The sequence below is a fragment of the Hippopotamus amphibius genome, chromosome 6 (genome assembly GCF_030028045.1).
Source record: "Hippopotamus amphibius kiboko isolate mHipAmp2 chromosome 6, mHipAmp2.hap2, whole genome shotgun sequence".
NCBI lineage: Eukaryota > Metazoa > Chordata > Mammalia > Artiodactyla > Hippopotamidae > Hippopotamus > Hippopotamus amphibius.
In genome coordinates, this window is record NC_080191.1 from 27,287,872 (window position 1) to 27,306,402 (window position 18,531).

At 33.8% G+C, this 18,531-nt stretch overlaps 2 protein-coding genes across 2 annotated transcripts in view; one reads left to right on the forward strand and one right to left on the reverse strand.

Annotated features, from left to right (window-relative positions):
- Positions 1-18,531, reverse strand: part of CEP85L (centrosomal protein 85 like) — an 82,688-nt gene that overhangs the window by 39,310 nt on the left and 24,847 nt on the right. Inside the window, exon 2 of the mRNA XM_057739204.1 lies at positions 16,243-17,030. Coding sequence (XP_057595187.1) covers positions 16,243-16,956 — 714 coding nt within the window. The 5' untranslated portion in view covers positions 16,957-17,030. The remainder of the gene's footprint in view (positions 1-16,242; positions 17,031-18,531) is intronic.
- Positions 851-11,788, forward strand: PLN (phospholamban). Its single transcript, XM_057739206.1, has 2 exons — positions 851-975; positions 9,266-11,788. The coding sequence occupies exon 2, from the start codon at positions 9,364-9,366 to the stop codon at positions 9,520-9,522; it is 159 nt and encodes a 52-aa protein (XP_057595189.1). The 5' UTR covers positions 851-975; positions 9,266-9,363; the 3' UTR covers positions 9,523-11,788.

Genomic DNA, 18,531 nt, shown 5'->3' on the forward strand with positions numbered 1-18,531 from the left:
TTAACTAGGATGCCACTGATTAGTGATTTGTGATTATTTCTTTTTTGCTAGAAAGTTCCTCTTGATATTGTCAGTTTACTGTCAGCTTGGAATTTTAGAAATATTTTACAGTAACTAAATGCAGCTGTTAAAAAATCCTAAGTACTTAAATGTATAAACAGCGACTTTTCTTGGGGTGCTATCAGTTTATATATGAGAATTACTATTCATAAATATGTTGTTAAAGCCCTAATTGAGAAAACACAAAAGAATTAAATACATTTCTTAGTTCTTACTTTAACTATAAAATAAAGCTAATTTTTTAAAACCAAAATCAGATTTCTTAGCCTGGCTTTCTCACACATACTCTCTCTACCATACACACACAGGAATGAGAAAAGAAGAAAATAAGTCAGGAAAACATATAAAATTTGATTCTGTGACAGTGTTTAATTATTGCCTTGCTAGAAGCTAACATTATGAAGCTACAGTATTAAAGCAACAGCAACAACAAACTCAATGAAAGTTGTCTGACTTAAGCCAGTATTATTATTCTCACTCTATTAAAATTCCTATTACTTTTAGTTCTTCAACATTACCACCCTCAGTTGACAATTTCTTCTAAGCCTGAAGATGCATGAACCTTTAAAAAAAGAGCTTTCTACCACTCCGAACTTACTTTTTCACTTACCTCCCATATACTTTTTAAAATTAAAAACGAAAAATGAGGCACAAAGTGTTAATGACCTTTCCATACCTAAGGTTAAGACAAATGACATTCTAAAAAGTTTGGTTGTGATAAGACTACAGCTAACCAATCATAACTTCAGAATTCCTGCATGACATCATGAGACCTCCCTAGAACACTTTTTCTCCTCCATCTACTTCAATTGTTCCCATAACTCTGGTAACAGTCAGAAAACTTTCCAGCTAAACACCAGATAATACTTCATACAACTCACAATATTCTATATTGTGATCATCACAACAGCCAAGGTAAGAAACAGATTTCACAGCTTATGGCAATTCTTACTTTCTATTATTCAGACTTAAAGAGTTAATCATATTTTATAAATTTCAGTTCAAAGTTAGACAACAAAATGTTTGACTGACATAAAGCTTAATTTCTAAATAAATGCTTATCCATTCAGTGACAGTAAGAATGAGACTTAACCCAGAAATGATAAAGGTAGCATTAATCTTTGATCCTGGTTATTGGCTTGTCATTTTAATTTAACTTTCACTTTTATTTTGCTGTTCAAAAGTAAACTTCTGCCAATTAAAATATCCTTCTATCATGTTGCTGTGTTTGGTGCTAGTGGTGATTTGATTTCTCCATGCAAAAATAACGGTTTCATTTTGTTATGTGTTACTCTGCGGAGAAGTAGGGTAGGACTGGGCTGTCGGCTTACACCCGGAATACTATGAACAGTTGTGTGACTATACAAAATGCACATTACTGGCATGACTACTCCAATATTATCATTATGATTCTTTACAGTGAATATTAATGAAGTGGAGTTTAAGAATGTATAGCACAAACTATTTTTACAAAGTCCAGCCAACTTCTATTAAAAAATCCAAGCTTTTAATAAATTGAGTAATTTACATTAAATTCAATATCATATCATAAATAACAAGTTTGGACATTTCAAAATACTTGTCAAAAGCATGTAAAATTCTTTCTAAAGTTACAGAACATTAATTTCTTTATTTTAAAAATAAAGAGACATTATTTTGGTAGCTCAAATATTCCTAAGTATCTCATTTGAGTGAATTTGATAAAATAAATGTTTATTCTGCCTGTTAATGAATATACTTTTATCAAGTTACTATCCTCCAGTGTTTCTCAGTTTCCTCTCTTGCACTTAGAAGGTGGGGAGGGGGATGAAAAAAATGCCCAGGAATGGAGATGCGACCATAAATTTTATAATTCTCATTTAAATTCTACTCTACTCTTTATCCTCAATATATGAAATGTGTTTTCATTCTTATCTTTCAGTCAGGGCATAAAGGAAACTACATCAATTTTATTTCATTATTTTTATTTATATATATATGTCAAAATAAAATTTACTCTAGAATTCTTAAGTTCTTATGACAAATGTTAACTCTACTGCTTGTTATAGATAAGAACTTTGTATAATTCCTTAAGCAGCTTTTCCTAAGGCATGCAAAAGCATTTCTAATTTTTGTCTACCACTGAGGCACCCTAACTGCCTCTAAGTATCTTTATATTCATAAAATGTTCTTCCTTTGATATTAACAAAAGTCACTCAGTGCAGGTGTTTTATATGCAGATTTATGCATTTTACTCAAATATCTATCAAATTACATTCTCACACTTCAAATGAGATCTTCATGAGTTCTTTTATAGTAACAGAATTTCATATCATATTGCTCCACAAAGTTGATAACTTCTACAAAGAGCAGAAATTCCGCTATTAAAGTTATCCTTCATGCGTCCAGATTAACAGAAATTACATACTTACAGTGACTGTTATTCAAATTTCAAACATAATGCTCTAGTGCTGGACATTATGTCCCAACTAGTTCATCTTTTTCATAAGATGAAATTTAAGTATTGTTTTTGTTTCATGTGATTTAAAAGTAAGTGCTAAAAAAAAGTGATGAAATAAAATGGAAGAAATGTGAAAGATGCTTATAAATTATGAAAAATTAAGTTTTAAAAACACATAAAAGAGCTAGAGTACTTTGCTTAACTGAAAGGAGTCATGTCACTATCATTTCCTAAAACTCAAATGTCAAAATTAACAGTATTTCAGTGGACATAAAGGAAAATAATATTCCAGAAAAAACTGTATTTGGTTACATACTGATATTGTTTCTTTATCTCACTAATTAATTGGAGATAGGAGAATATTTGCATAAACAAAATAGTTCCCCCAAAGAATTAAAATTTTAATGTATTAAATGTATTAGGTAAAATATTAATTATGTAATGTACTAACATTTTAAGTAAAAATTAAATGTAAAAGGGCACCTAAATTAGACTATATATTTATTACCAATCCTAGAAATAAAGAGGGTCAATTAAAACGTCCTTCTTTATTCTTGAACAACTTTCTAAATGCACCATACACAAATATTTCATTTGATCCTCTTAATTCCCTATATGTCTGACACTCCATTTCTATTTTACAGTTTAGGAACAGATGCAAAAAGGTGAACTGCCCAAGGTCACAGAGCTAGGAAATGGTGGAGCCTTGGCAAGAGCCAAGATTTTATGACTCTAAACTGCACACACATCTCATCCACTGATCAACATGGCTTAAAAATAAATCATGGCATTGGCAAAACAAAATAAATTGAAAGTCCTCAAATATTGTATGGCACTCTAAAAAAGTCAAAATCAGAGGATACAAAGTTCTATTTTAATTTAAAACCACTCCATTTCATTTAAAGTTAAATTTATGCATAGGGCATGATGTCCTTAATAGCCTTTATAATACTCTCCTGATCAATTTCAAAGCCAGGAATATAAGAAAACTATAGATGTCCTCAGTTATTAAGCGATACACCCTGAGAGACAAAACTCAAAATAACTGCACAGATTTTAAAGAAAAATAACATGCACAATCAAATTAAAGTTTCTTTTTATTTAATTTGTTTCATTGCTAAAATACTCATGCCTTTAATCTATTTAGCTTTGATACCTAAAACCCAGGTTAATTTCTCCTCAAAACTTTTCAAAAAATTGCATTTGGTTATGTATTGATATTGTTTCTTAATCTCACCAATTAATTGGAGGCAGGAGAATATTTGCATATACAAAAATCACACTTTTGCATATACAAAAACCACACTTTTGCATTTTACTCCAGTTCCATATTAAATCCTTAGCTTTCATCAGTTTCATTTCTGACCTTCCACATTCTACTATTTAAAATATTCAACCCCATTTGTTCTGAAGTGCTTGAATAGAGGAATTCTGCTTTATTTATGATATGAAAATCACTGACTTTCATCTAAACCGTGAATTAAGTACTGATCACACCAGCAAAGAAGAAAACCTGAAGGTTAGAAATCAAGGAAGTGATGCTTCTAAATTACAGTGACCTGAATCAGACAAAATGTAGTCTCTTTCAGCATTTCCAGAAATAGCACATCAATGCTCTTACCCTACATGTATTACCAAATAAACACAAGAAAATGAGGCCTGGGTGTACATCTCCAGCCCAGGATATTCACTTGTAGTCAACTGAGGACCTCTAGTGCTTTTTAAAATGTATTTCACCTAGAAGTCTTTCAAAAAGGAGGAGGGAGTGGGGACCAACTTACTCACATTACTGGGGGTATATTTAACTGGCGTTCATTTCTCTTAAAACTTCCTCTACACTTCCTCCCCACATGCTTTTCCCCCTAAAGAAGAATCTGAAGGTTAAAAAGAATACTTTAACTGCAAATAAACTAATTTCAACATAATAAACATAATAAAGACAAGCCTACAGACTAACAACAACAATGTGCCAATTTCAAAGAGAAAATCTCTATGCTGCTATTTAATGAATTTTCCTAAAGGCAAGAACTTTGAACTGAGGGAAACATTTCATTATGGGGTCAATTTATGGGTTGAGAATATGTTGCTTTTTATGTTTACACAATTCTTTTCATAACCAGGCAGAAGCAGCTTGAAGATTCTTTCAAATAGCCAGTGTGGACCAACAAAGCTCTGGAAAGTTGCGGTCACAAAATAACTTCCAATACAACTTCCAAGTTTATTAGCATTAGGCAATCTCAAAAGGAAAATGATTCTACCAAAGTGAACTTTTGGATGTCAACAGATTGATGACAAATCTAATGATGAACTGTCCTGATTTAATTCAACAACAACAAAAAGATGCATACACAATCACTTCTGGATTATCTGTGAAAATGACAGCAAAAAGTGGGAAAAAATAAAACCCTCAAATAATCCTAATATAGACAAGTCTTATAAACTCAAATCTATAGAGAATTCTACTCTTCCGAACCCACTTAATGGGAAAATTTTTTCAAAAAATTATCTGTCAGACTGTAGTCTTAGATATGTATTACTTGAATTTACTAGCAAAATATGCCCATGTTTATTTTACTAAAAGCATAAACAAGCAGACAAAAATTAAAGGGAAGCAAAATTCAGAATACCACAAATAAAGAATCTAAGGAATTTATAGTTTCAGCAGAGGGATACTGAAAAAAAATGAAGTTCACTAAATTCTGCAAAGCACTGAAAGTGCTTCATTTACAGGTGGGGATTACTGCTCAGCATATGCAACATCAATTGTCTAGCAAGTCATAAAGCAGACACCAAAAGTTTTCAAAAGTCTACTAAAGTTCTTTTTGCCCAAGAATGCATCTGATGTCACCTTAAGAAACAGAACTCAATGCAGACAAAGTGAGAACTACTGCAGAAGCTGACAAGGCACCTTTCACCCAAAATGTTGCCTAACATGGCACATGATACCTGTTGAAGGATTAGAGTTGCCTGTAGCTTATTCTCACCTTCTTCCACTTCGAAAAACAGAATACTATCTTGAACTTGACTGTACTTACTTTCCAATTTCATCTTTTTGAGAGAGGAAAAGTGGACTAGCAAAGGCTTTATAAATCCTACAAAGAATAGTAGAGTTATTCTTCCCATCCTTCCAAAAATTAGAATAATTACAGTGCCCACAGACATAAAAGATACTCTGTGGGTACTTTTCTGCCTCTTATGTGTAACTCAAGAGACAGGGATCTGGCATATCTACAACCAACAACCAAATTCTTATCAAAGCATCTTTCATATTTTCAATATTCTGATACTAGGGCTTGGATGGTGAATTAATTTTCAAAGCATCCTCACTCCTCTTGTCTCAAACACCTAATCTACACATGTCAACCTATGAAAAAGGCAAGGGGCGGGGGAGCTAATTTCAGTTTCCATGGCTGTTTAGGCCAGATGCAAGTTCAGAATACCCCAACACAATATATTTCTGATTATCCCAAAAGAATGCTCTGAAAGATTAGATTAAATGAAAATACAGTGAAACTATTTTCCTAGACTCTCCACCAAATACTACTGTATTAACAGCTAGGCTCTAAGAAAAAGAAGAAAAAACAAGACTGTGGAAGTTCTAAACTCATAGGATGGTTGTGGCCACAGAGGGGGAAAAAAAAAAAAGATAAACACCTGACAACCATGCCATTAATTGTGATGTAGTGAAAGTCACAGACAACTCTACAGATAGGACTGTGCTGTTTCCACACACAATTTTTCAATTCTCAACATATGACTGGAAGCCCCATCTTGTAGGGATGAATTCTGGCTTGTTATCATACAGATTTTGGAAGTTTAGCAGAAATAGGACTCAACACATTTCAGACTGTACCACTGTAAAATAAATTGAGCCCAATAAACTGCATGCATACAGCTAACACTTCACATGTAAAGTAGGATTTGTTTTGGTTTTAGCATAAGATTATAAAGTGACTACAAATCACTTTAGAATTATAACATATTTCTAAGTTTGACAAGAAACCAGACAGTATCTTTGGTTGTCTCCTTGATACTCAATTTGTCTCCAGGAACAAACTATCCTTTTCCAACAATAGTTGGCTGAAGTATTACGAGGTCACCTTTAAAGTCTACTCATTATATATTCACCATTAGACAGCTCATCTCTTTAGGGCACAACTCTTTGTATTTCACAAACACCAAATACCCACTTGTATAAAGCCCAGTTCAGGTTAACGCTGTTAATCATTAACAACAATTTATCTAAGTTTTAATTCTTAAAGTAAATACTCTAAACCTCATTTTCCTCATCTGTGAAAAGAAAAGAGATTTGAGAAGAATATTGGAGATTATGTGTTTAACTATCAAATTTTATTATCTAAATTGTTAATCTGTTAATCACAACACTATCTTTGATCATTAATAATTTTCTTAAAATATTAAAGTAAATCATAAAGTCCCTTGTTCAACTTCATTGACTTATTCAAATGGTACTCATTTTGCACTAAGTACTAGAATACAAAATAAAAACATGATTTCTTATACTCGTGAACTAGAAGTCTAATTGGGGGCACAGGCATGTAAATCAACACTACAGCACAGCCTGAGAGTCATATCTTGATAACAGGTAATACTAGAGCCCTACTAAAACCCTACAGAGGTGATAACCAGTTCTGCCGTACTAACTAATGGAAGGTTTCATTAGGAAGTGATATTTAAACTGGACCTTAAGGATTAACTGAAGTTTGCCTGGCAAAGAATCAAAGGTAGAGGCAGGGGGAGGGGAGACATTCCAGGCAGAGCCAGAACAACATGTGCAAAAGACAGAAGCATAAAAGGGAATGAAGTATTTATGGAAAGGTGACACGTTTCATGTGACTAAAGCACCACTCATCGGTGTCAGGGTTGGGAGTGACTCTTGTATATGCTTCATGATGAACAACTGGCCTGCTCTTCCTTTTCCATGTTCTATCTCACAGTAATTTTAAAATTTAGACCTTTTACACCATTTAAGTCCTGAAACTTCACAAACATTAAGTTCAAATAGGAATTACCAATGCTAATTATTTACAACCTTCTTAGTTGTACTGTTATATAAAGACTAGTCAGATTTATATAATAAAGTAATAAGGAAAATCTCCACAATTACCCAATAGTATAAATGTGCTATATCTACAATAAACAAATACAAGCCAAAACAACTTAAATGATGCTTTTTCTTAAAGAACAAAAGAAACCCCTTTTAACAGTATTTTATCTGAGGTATTCAAAAAAAAGTAATTAAATTAAATTAATTTGGAGAATGAAGAATATATGCTAAAGACATACATGTGCGCGCGCACGCGCGCGCGCAGACACACACACACACACACACACACACACACACACACACAGAGTTTGTTACCAACTCTTTGAAAGAATAAAGTTTGACGTAAGTTGGTTTTTTGGATCTCCTCACTACAGGCCAATACTATGAAGGAGACCAGAGTCTTTAGCCAAATGAAAGCCCATAATTTAAAACTCAATAGAGCCAAGTTGAAGTGCTGAAACTATACAGAATCTAACCCCTGTATACTACATGGTTTCTTTGTAACAATAAATGAGGAGTTCTAACTGATCAGCCCTAATATATATCTTCCCCTTTCTCATTCTTTCAGCTCTTCCCTCTGCTGTCTTCAGCACTAGTCTCTCTCAGAAACAGAGCTGAAGGCTGAGATGAGTTTTCATGAGATGACTAGCTGCTAGGGAGAAAATGAAATCAGGCAGATGTGAGAAGGTAGTAGTATCTTGATTAGCAGTGATACATCATCAAATATTAACAGCTATTATCTCTGGCAGTTAATTATGGTTATTTTTAAAATTCCACCTCTAATTTTTCTTATTTCAAAATCTACCTAGACGAATCCTGACTGACAACAAATATCACCAACTGTTAACAGCTATCATCTCCGGGCAGTTAACATACAGCTAATTCTTAATCTATATCTAATTTTCTACAAGGATGTGTTGTTTTAAGTTTTTTTTTTTAATAATAAGCACAGATAATTGATTAGGCAGCAACTAGTTAATTAATTAGGCAGAATAGCTTGTGGGAGCTCTGACAAAAAGCAAATGGAAACGCTGTTCTTAAAGTACAGGTCCTTTGCAAACAGCAACTGTCTGTGGTAGGCAGTGACATAATGATAATTTTATTACTATGCCTTCTGAGTCTTGACAGTCTTCTGTACTTCATGTCGTCTTGTTAAAATGTTACTTAAAATAGCATATTCTACAAAGCTATAAAAACATAAAAAGTGACAAATCTGAATCTACAGTCCTGGTAAAACACTTCTCATTTAATTATTTTATTCTGGAATGAAATCAACATCCAGAGAATAACTTATTGCATGCATTTCTTTTTATAAGACTTGCTCTGGAGCTATTTATATACTAATGTTCACAACAATTATGCTCACAGAGAAATAGTCTTAATGAATCTATATGTAAGAACTTATGCCCAAGGGACTAGACCGAAACATGCTGCACCCTAACCAAACTATACTTCCTGTCATTTTGAGAGGAGGAGGCAAAAGACTAAAGTTACTATACCCCAGATACAAGACATCATGGTGACCATCACCAAAAAAGAGAGACAGAGACAGAGCAACACCCCCAAGTATAGAGATATTTGATGCCATAAATACAAATAACGTTGAGGAAGAGAGATTAACACAAAACTGTGTTTTACCTGTTCAGAGAATAGGTTATACACGTGATCCTAATCCATTTACTATTCTTACATTCCAGGCTACCTAAAAGAAGACAGTCATCTCACAGCTGGCTGGCAGAACCTTTATCTTTCTCTTGACCATTTAAAACTTCAGGCTCCCTGCCTTCCTGGTATCATGGATAAAGTCCAATACCTCACTCGCTCTGCTATAAGAAGAGCTTCAACCATTGAAATGCCTCAACAAGCACGTCAAAATCTCCAGAACCTATTTATCAATTTCTGTCTCATCTTAATATGCCTCTTGCTGATTTGCATCATCGTGATGCTTCTCTGAAGTTCTACTGCAATCTCCAGTGCTGCAACTTATCACCATCAGCTTAAAATCTGGCATCCCATGAAGAAGGGAAAACGATACTATATAAGAACCACTTCCTAAGCAGAAGAATTTCTTTGTGAAAAGGTCAAGATTTGGAACAAAACAAATTGTTAGCAAATGTATTGATCTGCTGGATGTTGTAAACATAAAAAGGGCTTTATTTTCAAAAATTAACTTTAAAATGACTATTATGTAAGTGTGCATAATGTAACTGCTAATTTTCTCAACAGAGCTTATAAGTTTCTATCCCAAATCTTTCCTGAGGATGAACTAGGGGTTTAGTTTTGAAACTGCACTGCTAACAAGTTCACTTCATATATAAAGCATTAGCTTCATTCTTTGGGGTAAATATAATTTATACTGTACTGTAAAAGCATCTTTGATGTTTATTAAGTATTTTTCAGGTCTTCACCAAGTATATCAAAATAATCACTCAAATGAAATGTCATCATTTGAAATAGCCCTCACCTCTGTTATCTTTATTATCATCATGCGTAAGTCTTTGTAGTAACTCTATCAGAATCTACATTGTTTTTCATATACCACCCTAATATTTTAAGTTTATGAGAATCAAGTTAAAAAAGGCAAGACCATACCCTTCCATAAATAAAACTTAACTAATTTTTTCAAAGAATTACATAATTTTAGTACGTGTAGGTAAACCATAATCTGTTCTCTCTAGGACTTTATGATCAATAATAGACAAGAACTATTGGTTAATTTAACATCTGACAGGGTGATAAGACATAATTACTAATATACTAATAGAATAGAATCAACCTTAATTTAAGGCACTATAGCTAATTATCTGAGTTAGAGCACATAAGTTGCCACACTGTATCTCTGGAATTGTGAAATTTTAAGGCATTAGAATGACTTTACAGGTTGTCTTCTGTTCTAATCTCACACTCAAAGTAGGCAAGGAAAAGAATAAAAGAAAAAATACTATTTCAAGCATTAAAAATAAAACTTTTAACTATCTCTCCAAAATTAACAAATTCTTTGATTAAATTTTGAAATGAACTTTTTATCCCACTATTGTTTATGATAGGGTATAGCTATTTTCCTTAATCTATCAACCAGATGGTAAACACTTATTTGGTAGGCCACTCTACTATGCTAAATTATAGACCCAGCAATACTAATCTACAATGATTTTCTTGCTGAATACATTTCCAGTTTCCCCTTTAGCCATTTAAAAATATCTTCCAACAACCCATAAAAAAATGGAAGTAAAAATTGGATTGGAAAATATATTCACCAAAATTTGGTAATTTAAATGGACTCAGTTTAAAATTAAGTCTAAAATGGTTTACACCTATATTGCATAATCCAATAATTTTAACTTCGATTCAAGACATACTACCAATATAGTAACTATTAAAGGAGTAGAAACTATGTAATTTACTAAATGATTTGCCAAAATATGGTTACTAAAAGAATTGGAAAAGTCCATGTTGACCTTGGTTTGTATACAAGTGCTACTAAGAAAATACTGAAGGAAATTTTTCTGAGTCCTTGAGAGGTACTGGAGACAGGAAGAGAGATACTTTTGGTTCACTGATACCTGAGAATAGAGGGAAAAGGGGTTTCATACTGAGAGAGGGATTGCTTGAGTGAAGCCTCACCTGTGGGTAGGATATCCCTAATATCAACTAGAAGAGCTCATAAACAAGAAGTAATGCATTTACTTCACTGGTGTCAGTAATTACCCATGCAAAAAGTAACCAAATTCTATAATTAGCTGCAATTATCTTAAAAATAAGTGGAAATTTTGAAATAATAAATTCTATCCTTTTCATTATGTTGCTCATTACAACATCAACTTCAAACCACAAGCTGTGAGGTTATGGAATTTTTCCTAAGTCAAACAGAAATAAAGAATTTTTTTGTTTTTCATTCTGCCTTTAACAGAAATTAAAACCTTATACTGAGGATTACAGAATACTGTAACTCAGATAATATTGTAAAACAAAAACCGGTGCTTTAAACGGAACTTACTTATTATTCTGTTTATCATGATGTGTAAAGAGTAAGATATAACGAACTATGTGTTTAAACATTTTTAAATACCAAATGCTCAAATACTTCCCACTGTAGAATAAATTCTAATCTTACTTTACAGGGTACCAAAACTGAACTAATTTTTAAATGTTTAATATTGTCTTTTATATTTTATTTGGTTTAAAATGTTTCTTTAATGCAAATCACCTACATTAAAATGAACCTTCTTGAACTCAGTGAAATTGCTCATGATTGATATGACCATAAACAATATAATTATAAGCAGTTTTGATTTTGTAGGTTGTTTTCAGTGACTTTCCTCAAATAAAATAAGATCAAGATTTCCCAGTACAGACACAAGAGGGCAGACCTTCATAAAACAATGAATTTCCTACTATACAGAAGTTATGTCTCCTTTGATTATTTTTGAGTCTTCTGGCAAAGTGAGAAAATGCTAAAATTTCAAAAAAGATTTGCTCTTCTAAGTAACAGCACACTTTAAAATGTCTAAAAATTATATGCCAATACTATATAGAAAAGATGACAGATTGAAAAAAGTCAAACATATTAATAATTTTATTAAAACACGTATACAAAAAGCAATTATATGCATTTTAGTTACCTAGTGAATGTCATAATGTCATATCCTATCTATTGAGAGTATCACAGTGTCCACATCTTTCAATGCAGCTATGTTATATTATCTTAAACAGTAAAAAAATTAAAAACGAAACAGAGTGCAAAAATAATAAAAACAAGAAAACTTTCTTTTCAGAGAATGTAAGAGAACACACAAAATACTCTCACATTAAAAATAAAACCTTTCATTCTTACGTCACGTTAGACAAAAACCAAGTTATTTAACTTAAGGTCATTCTACCAAATATTTATATTTTTTATTTACACAGGAGAAATCCTCCAGTAAAATATGTTGAGATCATTAGGTGCCAATATCCTGGCTAATCAAGACCCTCCTTGATTAAAACAAGCATAAAATTTTATCTTCCTCTTTTTAATGACTGCAACCTAGAACTTAGAAACATCCTACAGAATATAAAAGAAAAGAAGAACTACTTTTTCAATAAAGAGAACACTTCTTCACTTCTGTCTGGGAGATCCACTGTGATCTTATAGGGATCCAGTGTGTAGAAGTATGCATACTCCAAGCCCTCCACCCTATCCCCCCAAAGAAAATGCAAAAGGGGCTTGGAAATGGAAACAATTTTTCCAAAGAGAAGATAAGACTTTGCTGTTTGTTATTCTCTTATATCATAGTCCTTGTAGGGTTAGACAGCTTTTGGGGAAGGTGGGAAGAAAGTAGCTGATGTAGAACAGAGGAAAGAACCAAAGGCTGTGGTGGACATTGCACATGAAGGCCTATATTCTAACCAGCTTAGGGCATTGATGGCTTCTCTTCATTCACAAGGGAAAATGCTTCAGAGTTCTACACCACCTGCACTCCAGCTGATTTAGTAGGAAACCATGGGAATTAAGGAACACCATGCACATAAGACCGTGAGGCTGGCTCAGTAATTATTTAGGACTGAATCCTAAGAAGAGTGACACATTCATGTTACAATACTAACCTTCTGAGGGAGTAGAGGGAAGGAGGAGGCTCTGAAGATCAATTGAGATACAACACTCTGACAGCTACAAAGTTCTAGATAAATTCATGGTGATGTTAGATTGTGACTCTCAGCCAAACTCCTTTCCTTAGTTGTAAAATAGTTTTTTTTTTTTTTCTTTTTTCTTCACGGTGACAAACAGTTGTCCTTGAAAACCATACACATTCCCATAATTTATCAGTGGGATAATTGTTATTAAGCCTCTTCCCTTTATGCAAAAATCAGACTAAAAGGGAAGTCAACGTTTTAAAGAGATTTAAGAAACAACAAAGACAAGAGCTTTTAAAATATAGTATTTGGAGGCTTTAAGGAGAAGGTATTTAAGAATTTTTTTCTGCAGTAGTCCAAGAGGATTAGAAAAGAAGTGGTCATTTAAACAGTGCAATGAAAGTGTCTAGGTTTTCTTTACCTGGTTTCATCTTTCTACTATGAAACTTAAAAGCACTGTAAAGAGACCATCCCAAAGAAGATTAATCAAAAAGCAGGGCTTACCAAGCACATGCAAATTTTTTGTCCCTTTATAGCCTTCTTTCTCTACCATGCACAAAGAAGATTTAAAAATAAGTCCTCCACAAAGCACCTCCAAGCTCCCTACCCTCTCTACATTGCTCCAAGGTTGGGTAAAACTTCAATTACAGCAGCGGGTCCTCCCACCAGAATGAAAGCAGTGAATTAGGACTTAGTCCTTTAAATTCACTCAGTTTTCTCAGTTACCTCTCTATCCTCCTTCAGGCTGGGGCAGAACATTCGGCCCCCTCCCCCCACCACCCCAGACAGCTCCAATTCTGTGTAAAGACACCAGCTGGAGAAACAAGTACCTGATTGATCCCTGTTCTCCTATAATCAAAAGCAGCTGAGAACTGAAATATGATAGTATTTGGTAAGTTAGGTTTCCTATCTTTCAATTGCTTGAACAGATAAATCACAAATAAATCTGGTTAAATTGCTCTTTTCTGATTTGTAATTCACACATCATAATGACACTTCTGTTTGGTCATGCAGTTTAAATACATATAATCAAGATGTTAAGAACTAAGTCCTAAACAAGAGTAAAGAAGGCACATAGGATATTTTAAGGGTTCTCCTGTGAATGTAGCACATTAGGTTATGTGTATGTTTGGGGGCTGCACCCAGATTTGTGAGGTTCCTAGATAAGTGAGTTCCTTATCTTTTCATAGATATATTTCTTTAGTCTTTATTACTTTTTATTAGTAATTGTAATGATTAGTAATTTAAAGTTTTTACTCTAGGGAAATTTTGCAGTTTTCAATGGAATTCCTTTGTTTCAGAAAATTCTGGTAATAGAAAAAAATGGATCATAGAATTTATGAAAAATTCTACAGATAACTGGGTTCCCAGTTAAAATGGGCTGTAGAAAATTACCATGAAATAGAAAACATTTCCAGATCAAGAAATTCAAACATTTACATGTTTCGTTAGGGGATATACACTATTTTTCTTTTATGTAGTATTATCATAAAGTGCTTTCCTTAAAATGATTAATAAATCCTGACACCCAATTTAATTAAAAAAAAACAAGTACATCTGTTTCATAAACCTAAATACATACCAACCACTATCAAAGCTTTATAAATGACTTTAGTTATACCTTCTCATTTTATAGGTGCAGAAACTGAGAAGAAACATATATGGCAAACACGTACATGAAAAGGTGCTCAACATCACTAATCATCAGGGAAATGCAAATCAAAATTACAATGAGATATCACCTCACACCTATTAGAATGGCTATTATCAAAAAGACAAGAAATACCACGTGTTGGCAAGATGTGGAGAAAAAAGAAACCTTGTACATGGTGGGAATGTAAACTGATCGAGCCACTATGGAAAATAGTATGGAGGTTCCTCAAAAAATTAAAAAGAGAACTACCATATGATCCAGCAATTCCACTTCTGGGTATTTACCCAAAGAAAATGAAAACACAAACTCGAAAATATATATATGTACCCCTATGTTCATTTCAGCTTTACTAACAATAGCCAAGACATGTACGTAACCTAATTATCCATCAATAGATGAATGAATAAAGAAAATGTGCCGTGTGTGTGGAATATTATTCATCCACAAAAAGAAGGAAATCTTGCCATTTTTGACAATATGGATGGACCCTGAGGGCATTACGCTAAGTGAAATAAGTCAGAGAAAGACAAACTATGTTTTTAAAACAAGCAAACAAAAAATCACACTCGCACATACAAACAACAGATTGGTGGTTGCCAGAGGCACGGGCTGGAAGGGTGGGTAAAATGCATGAAGGAGATCAAAAGGTACAAAGTTTCAGTTATAAAATAAATAAATCACAAGGATATACTATATAGCATAGTGACTATAGCTAATAATGCCGTATTATATATCTGAAATTTGATAAGAGTAGATCTTAAAAGTTCTTACTACAAGGAGAAAAATTCTGTAACTATGTACGGTGATGGGTGTTAACTAGACTTGCTGTGGTGATCATTTTACAATATATACATATAGTGAATCGTTGTGTTACATACCTGGAACTAATATAATGTTATATGTCAATTATATTTCAATTTTAGGGGAAAAAAAAGAAAAAGGGAAAGAAAGAAAAACTCAGGCCCAGAGATATTAAGTATTAAGTGACAGGTAGAGAATCATCCAGACTCTGAATCTGATAAGACCAGAAACAAAATCCAAGCCTTCACACACCCAAGTTAATGTTCTTTCTATTATACCATGCCAGCTCCTTTGTTTCTATTTCAAGTTTCTTTAGATTATTTTTTGCTTTGTTTATTTTTATGCCCATTTAACAAATGAGAAGGAAAATAAAGACCAAGTCAGGTACAAGGTTTCAAGTTTTCCATGTTAATCAGTCTCAAAAAATTTAAGTTTTGTTTAACACAATGCTTTTGGAGTTTATAACATTTATGCTTATTATCCTGCAGGGGAAAGGAAAAGCAAAACAATCTGTGCCTATGGACATACTGTCAAATGCTTACTTCAAGTGTGCTTGTTCTCGTAACACCCACTGGAGGGAAGCAAACACTAGATTTTGAGACTTACCTGCATTGGTGTTTCACTTTCCTGCCGAAACTCTTCAATTTGATGCTGCTGCCAAGGAGCTAAACTGTAAGAGTCCTCTGTAGTTCTACCTTCCAAAGGGTTTGTCCGCAACTGTTCAGTAAGCCACATCTGCGTCCTCACAGAAGGCTGAATGGGAACTCCACCTACTGCTTGTTGACCAAGCATTAAATATTTCGGAGGTTCAAAAGCCTCTGAGCTTGTCATAATGGGCTTGCTTTCAGGTAAGGCACTATATGTCATGTCTAAGGCCTGTCTCCTAAGAGTGGAAGAAGAAGCTCTGAAGTCCTCTTTGCTACAGCTCTCAAATTTATATTTGTTGTCCAGAGTTGATGGTCGTTTTTTATTTATTTCCTTGTCCTCTAGCTTAAGCATCTCCATGCTGTCATGTAAACAGCTAGGTCCAACTGTCCTAATTTGTGATGTTAAAGCCCTGTCTCTCCCTGTTTTTTCCGAGCCTCTCCTTGACTCTTCTGTGTGCACGATGCCACCCTGGCTGCAGTTATCTGTGACAGTGAGTTTGGATAAAGATGACCATTTCCGGAGGGGCCGCAAGTCCTTCATGTCTAATGAAGTGTCCTGCTCCCCCCTACTGTGGTTTCCCAATGTCTGCATGAGGCTTATACTCCATTTTGAGCCATCTGATGGCAACAATTCCCTATGTTTGGAAACTGGAGCACTGGAGTTAGACGGCATGACATGGGCAGTAGGAAGAGTAACCAATGATCGACTAGGCTTAAAAGATAATGTGCCACTTGAAGTTGAATGATCTGGAAAGAAAAAAGAATGCCAAATTAGTTGTAATTAACAGGAAAAAAAAAGAGGCAAATGTAAAATGCCAAAACAAAAATCTGAATATGGTTTCCCAGCACAAGTTTTTCAGAGGTACTTTATCAAAACGTGGGACTTATTACTGCTACTACCATTAGTACTATTCTTTTAAGTTTATCTGAAACAAATTAAACATACTTTCAAATATTTTCTAAAAATAGATGCATAACAAAATATATGCTCATTTGCCATCCACTTACAGATGAAAAATGACTGGAAAACAGGTTTATATTCATGCTATTTAATCTAACTATTGTGCATTAAAAGAAAAATCCATCTTCCCATTGAAAGGTCTTATTCATGATCTATCATTGAAGCCTCAGACACAATTTTATTAAAAAATCGTCTTAGTGTCTTTGCTCAACAGTGGAAATCTAGGCCCAATCTGAACATTTTAGCACCTCCTCAAACTTGAATTCAAATCAGAAATATGGGTAAAGGTGCTCCTGCAATAATGGAAAATAATCAGAAAGGGTTCTAGCAATGTATTTGCAGATACAGAATAGTTCCTACACTCCCAGTCTCCCTTAATGGCATCATCAATAATGTATTTCCCAAGCTAGAACACATGGAGTCTACTTTGATTCCTATCTTTCTCTGCACACTTCCTAAATCCCCAAGTTGTACATCTTTACTTCCAAAATGATTACACAGCTACTGCCATAGATCAGGCCTTCACATAATACTATCCTACACGTAGGAACAGTTGCAGTAGGCTCTATGGAAGCCCAAAGGATATATAAGGGCCTCTACACTGAATGGACTTACTATCAAGAGCCAAATTATCATCAAATATGCAAATTAAAATCAAAGATTATCATTTTTATCACATGATACCTAGAAAGGGGATAGTGATTTGAAGTGTAGGGGGAGAGGAGGTAGGTGGTGAAAGGCAACTTTTACAGTTTATTTTACATCTTTCCATACTGTTTGCCTCAGAATATATTTAATATTACTTGTGAGGTTTGACACTGTTTTAAAGAAATAAAGTAACAGAAAAAGAAATTTTGAGAAACTCATAAGAAAATTCAGATGAGAAATAGCCAGGCAAACTAATTCAAAAATGGAATTCCAATAGGTCTTTGCACAGAATTTATTCACCTGGAGATGAAAGGGGAGAAACATTATAGGTGCAAGAATATAAGAAAAAGTATTATGGTAGACATTTACCATGTTACAGTTTCCCATCAGCTTCTGCAGAACCTTTTCATACTCAAGAAAATTCCCACATTATAAGCTCAACCTCCCAAAATAAATTTTAGACCTTAAATTCCCAACATACTCTGCAACTGTGATACAGACATTCAGAACTGCACAAGATGGCAGCTTAGAAGTGAGTCACATGAGAAAATACGCTTAGTGTGGAGCTACCCTTTTTGGCAACAACAGGGGCATTAGCCCCCAACAATGATAGCAGCAGAGGAGGCCAAACCAAGTTCT

Coding starts and splice junctions, on each gene's coding strand:
- PLN (XM_057739206.1), top strand. CDS start 9,364: ATGGATAAAGTCCAATACCTCACTCGCTCTGCTATAAGAAGAGCTTCA.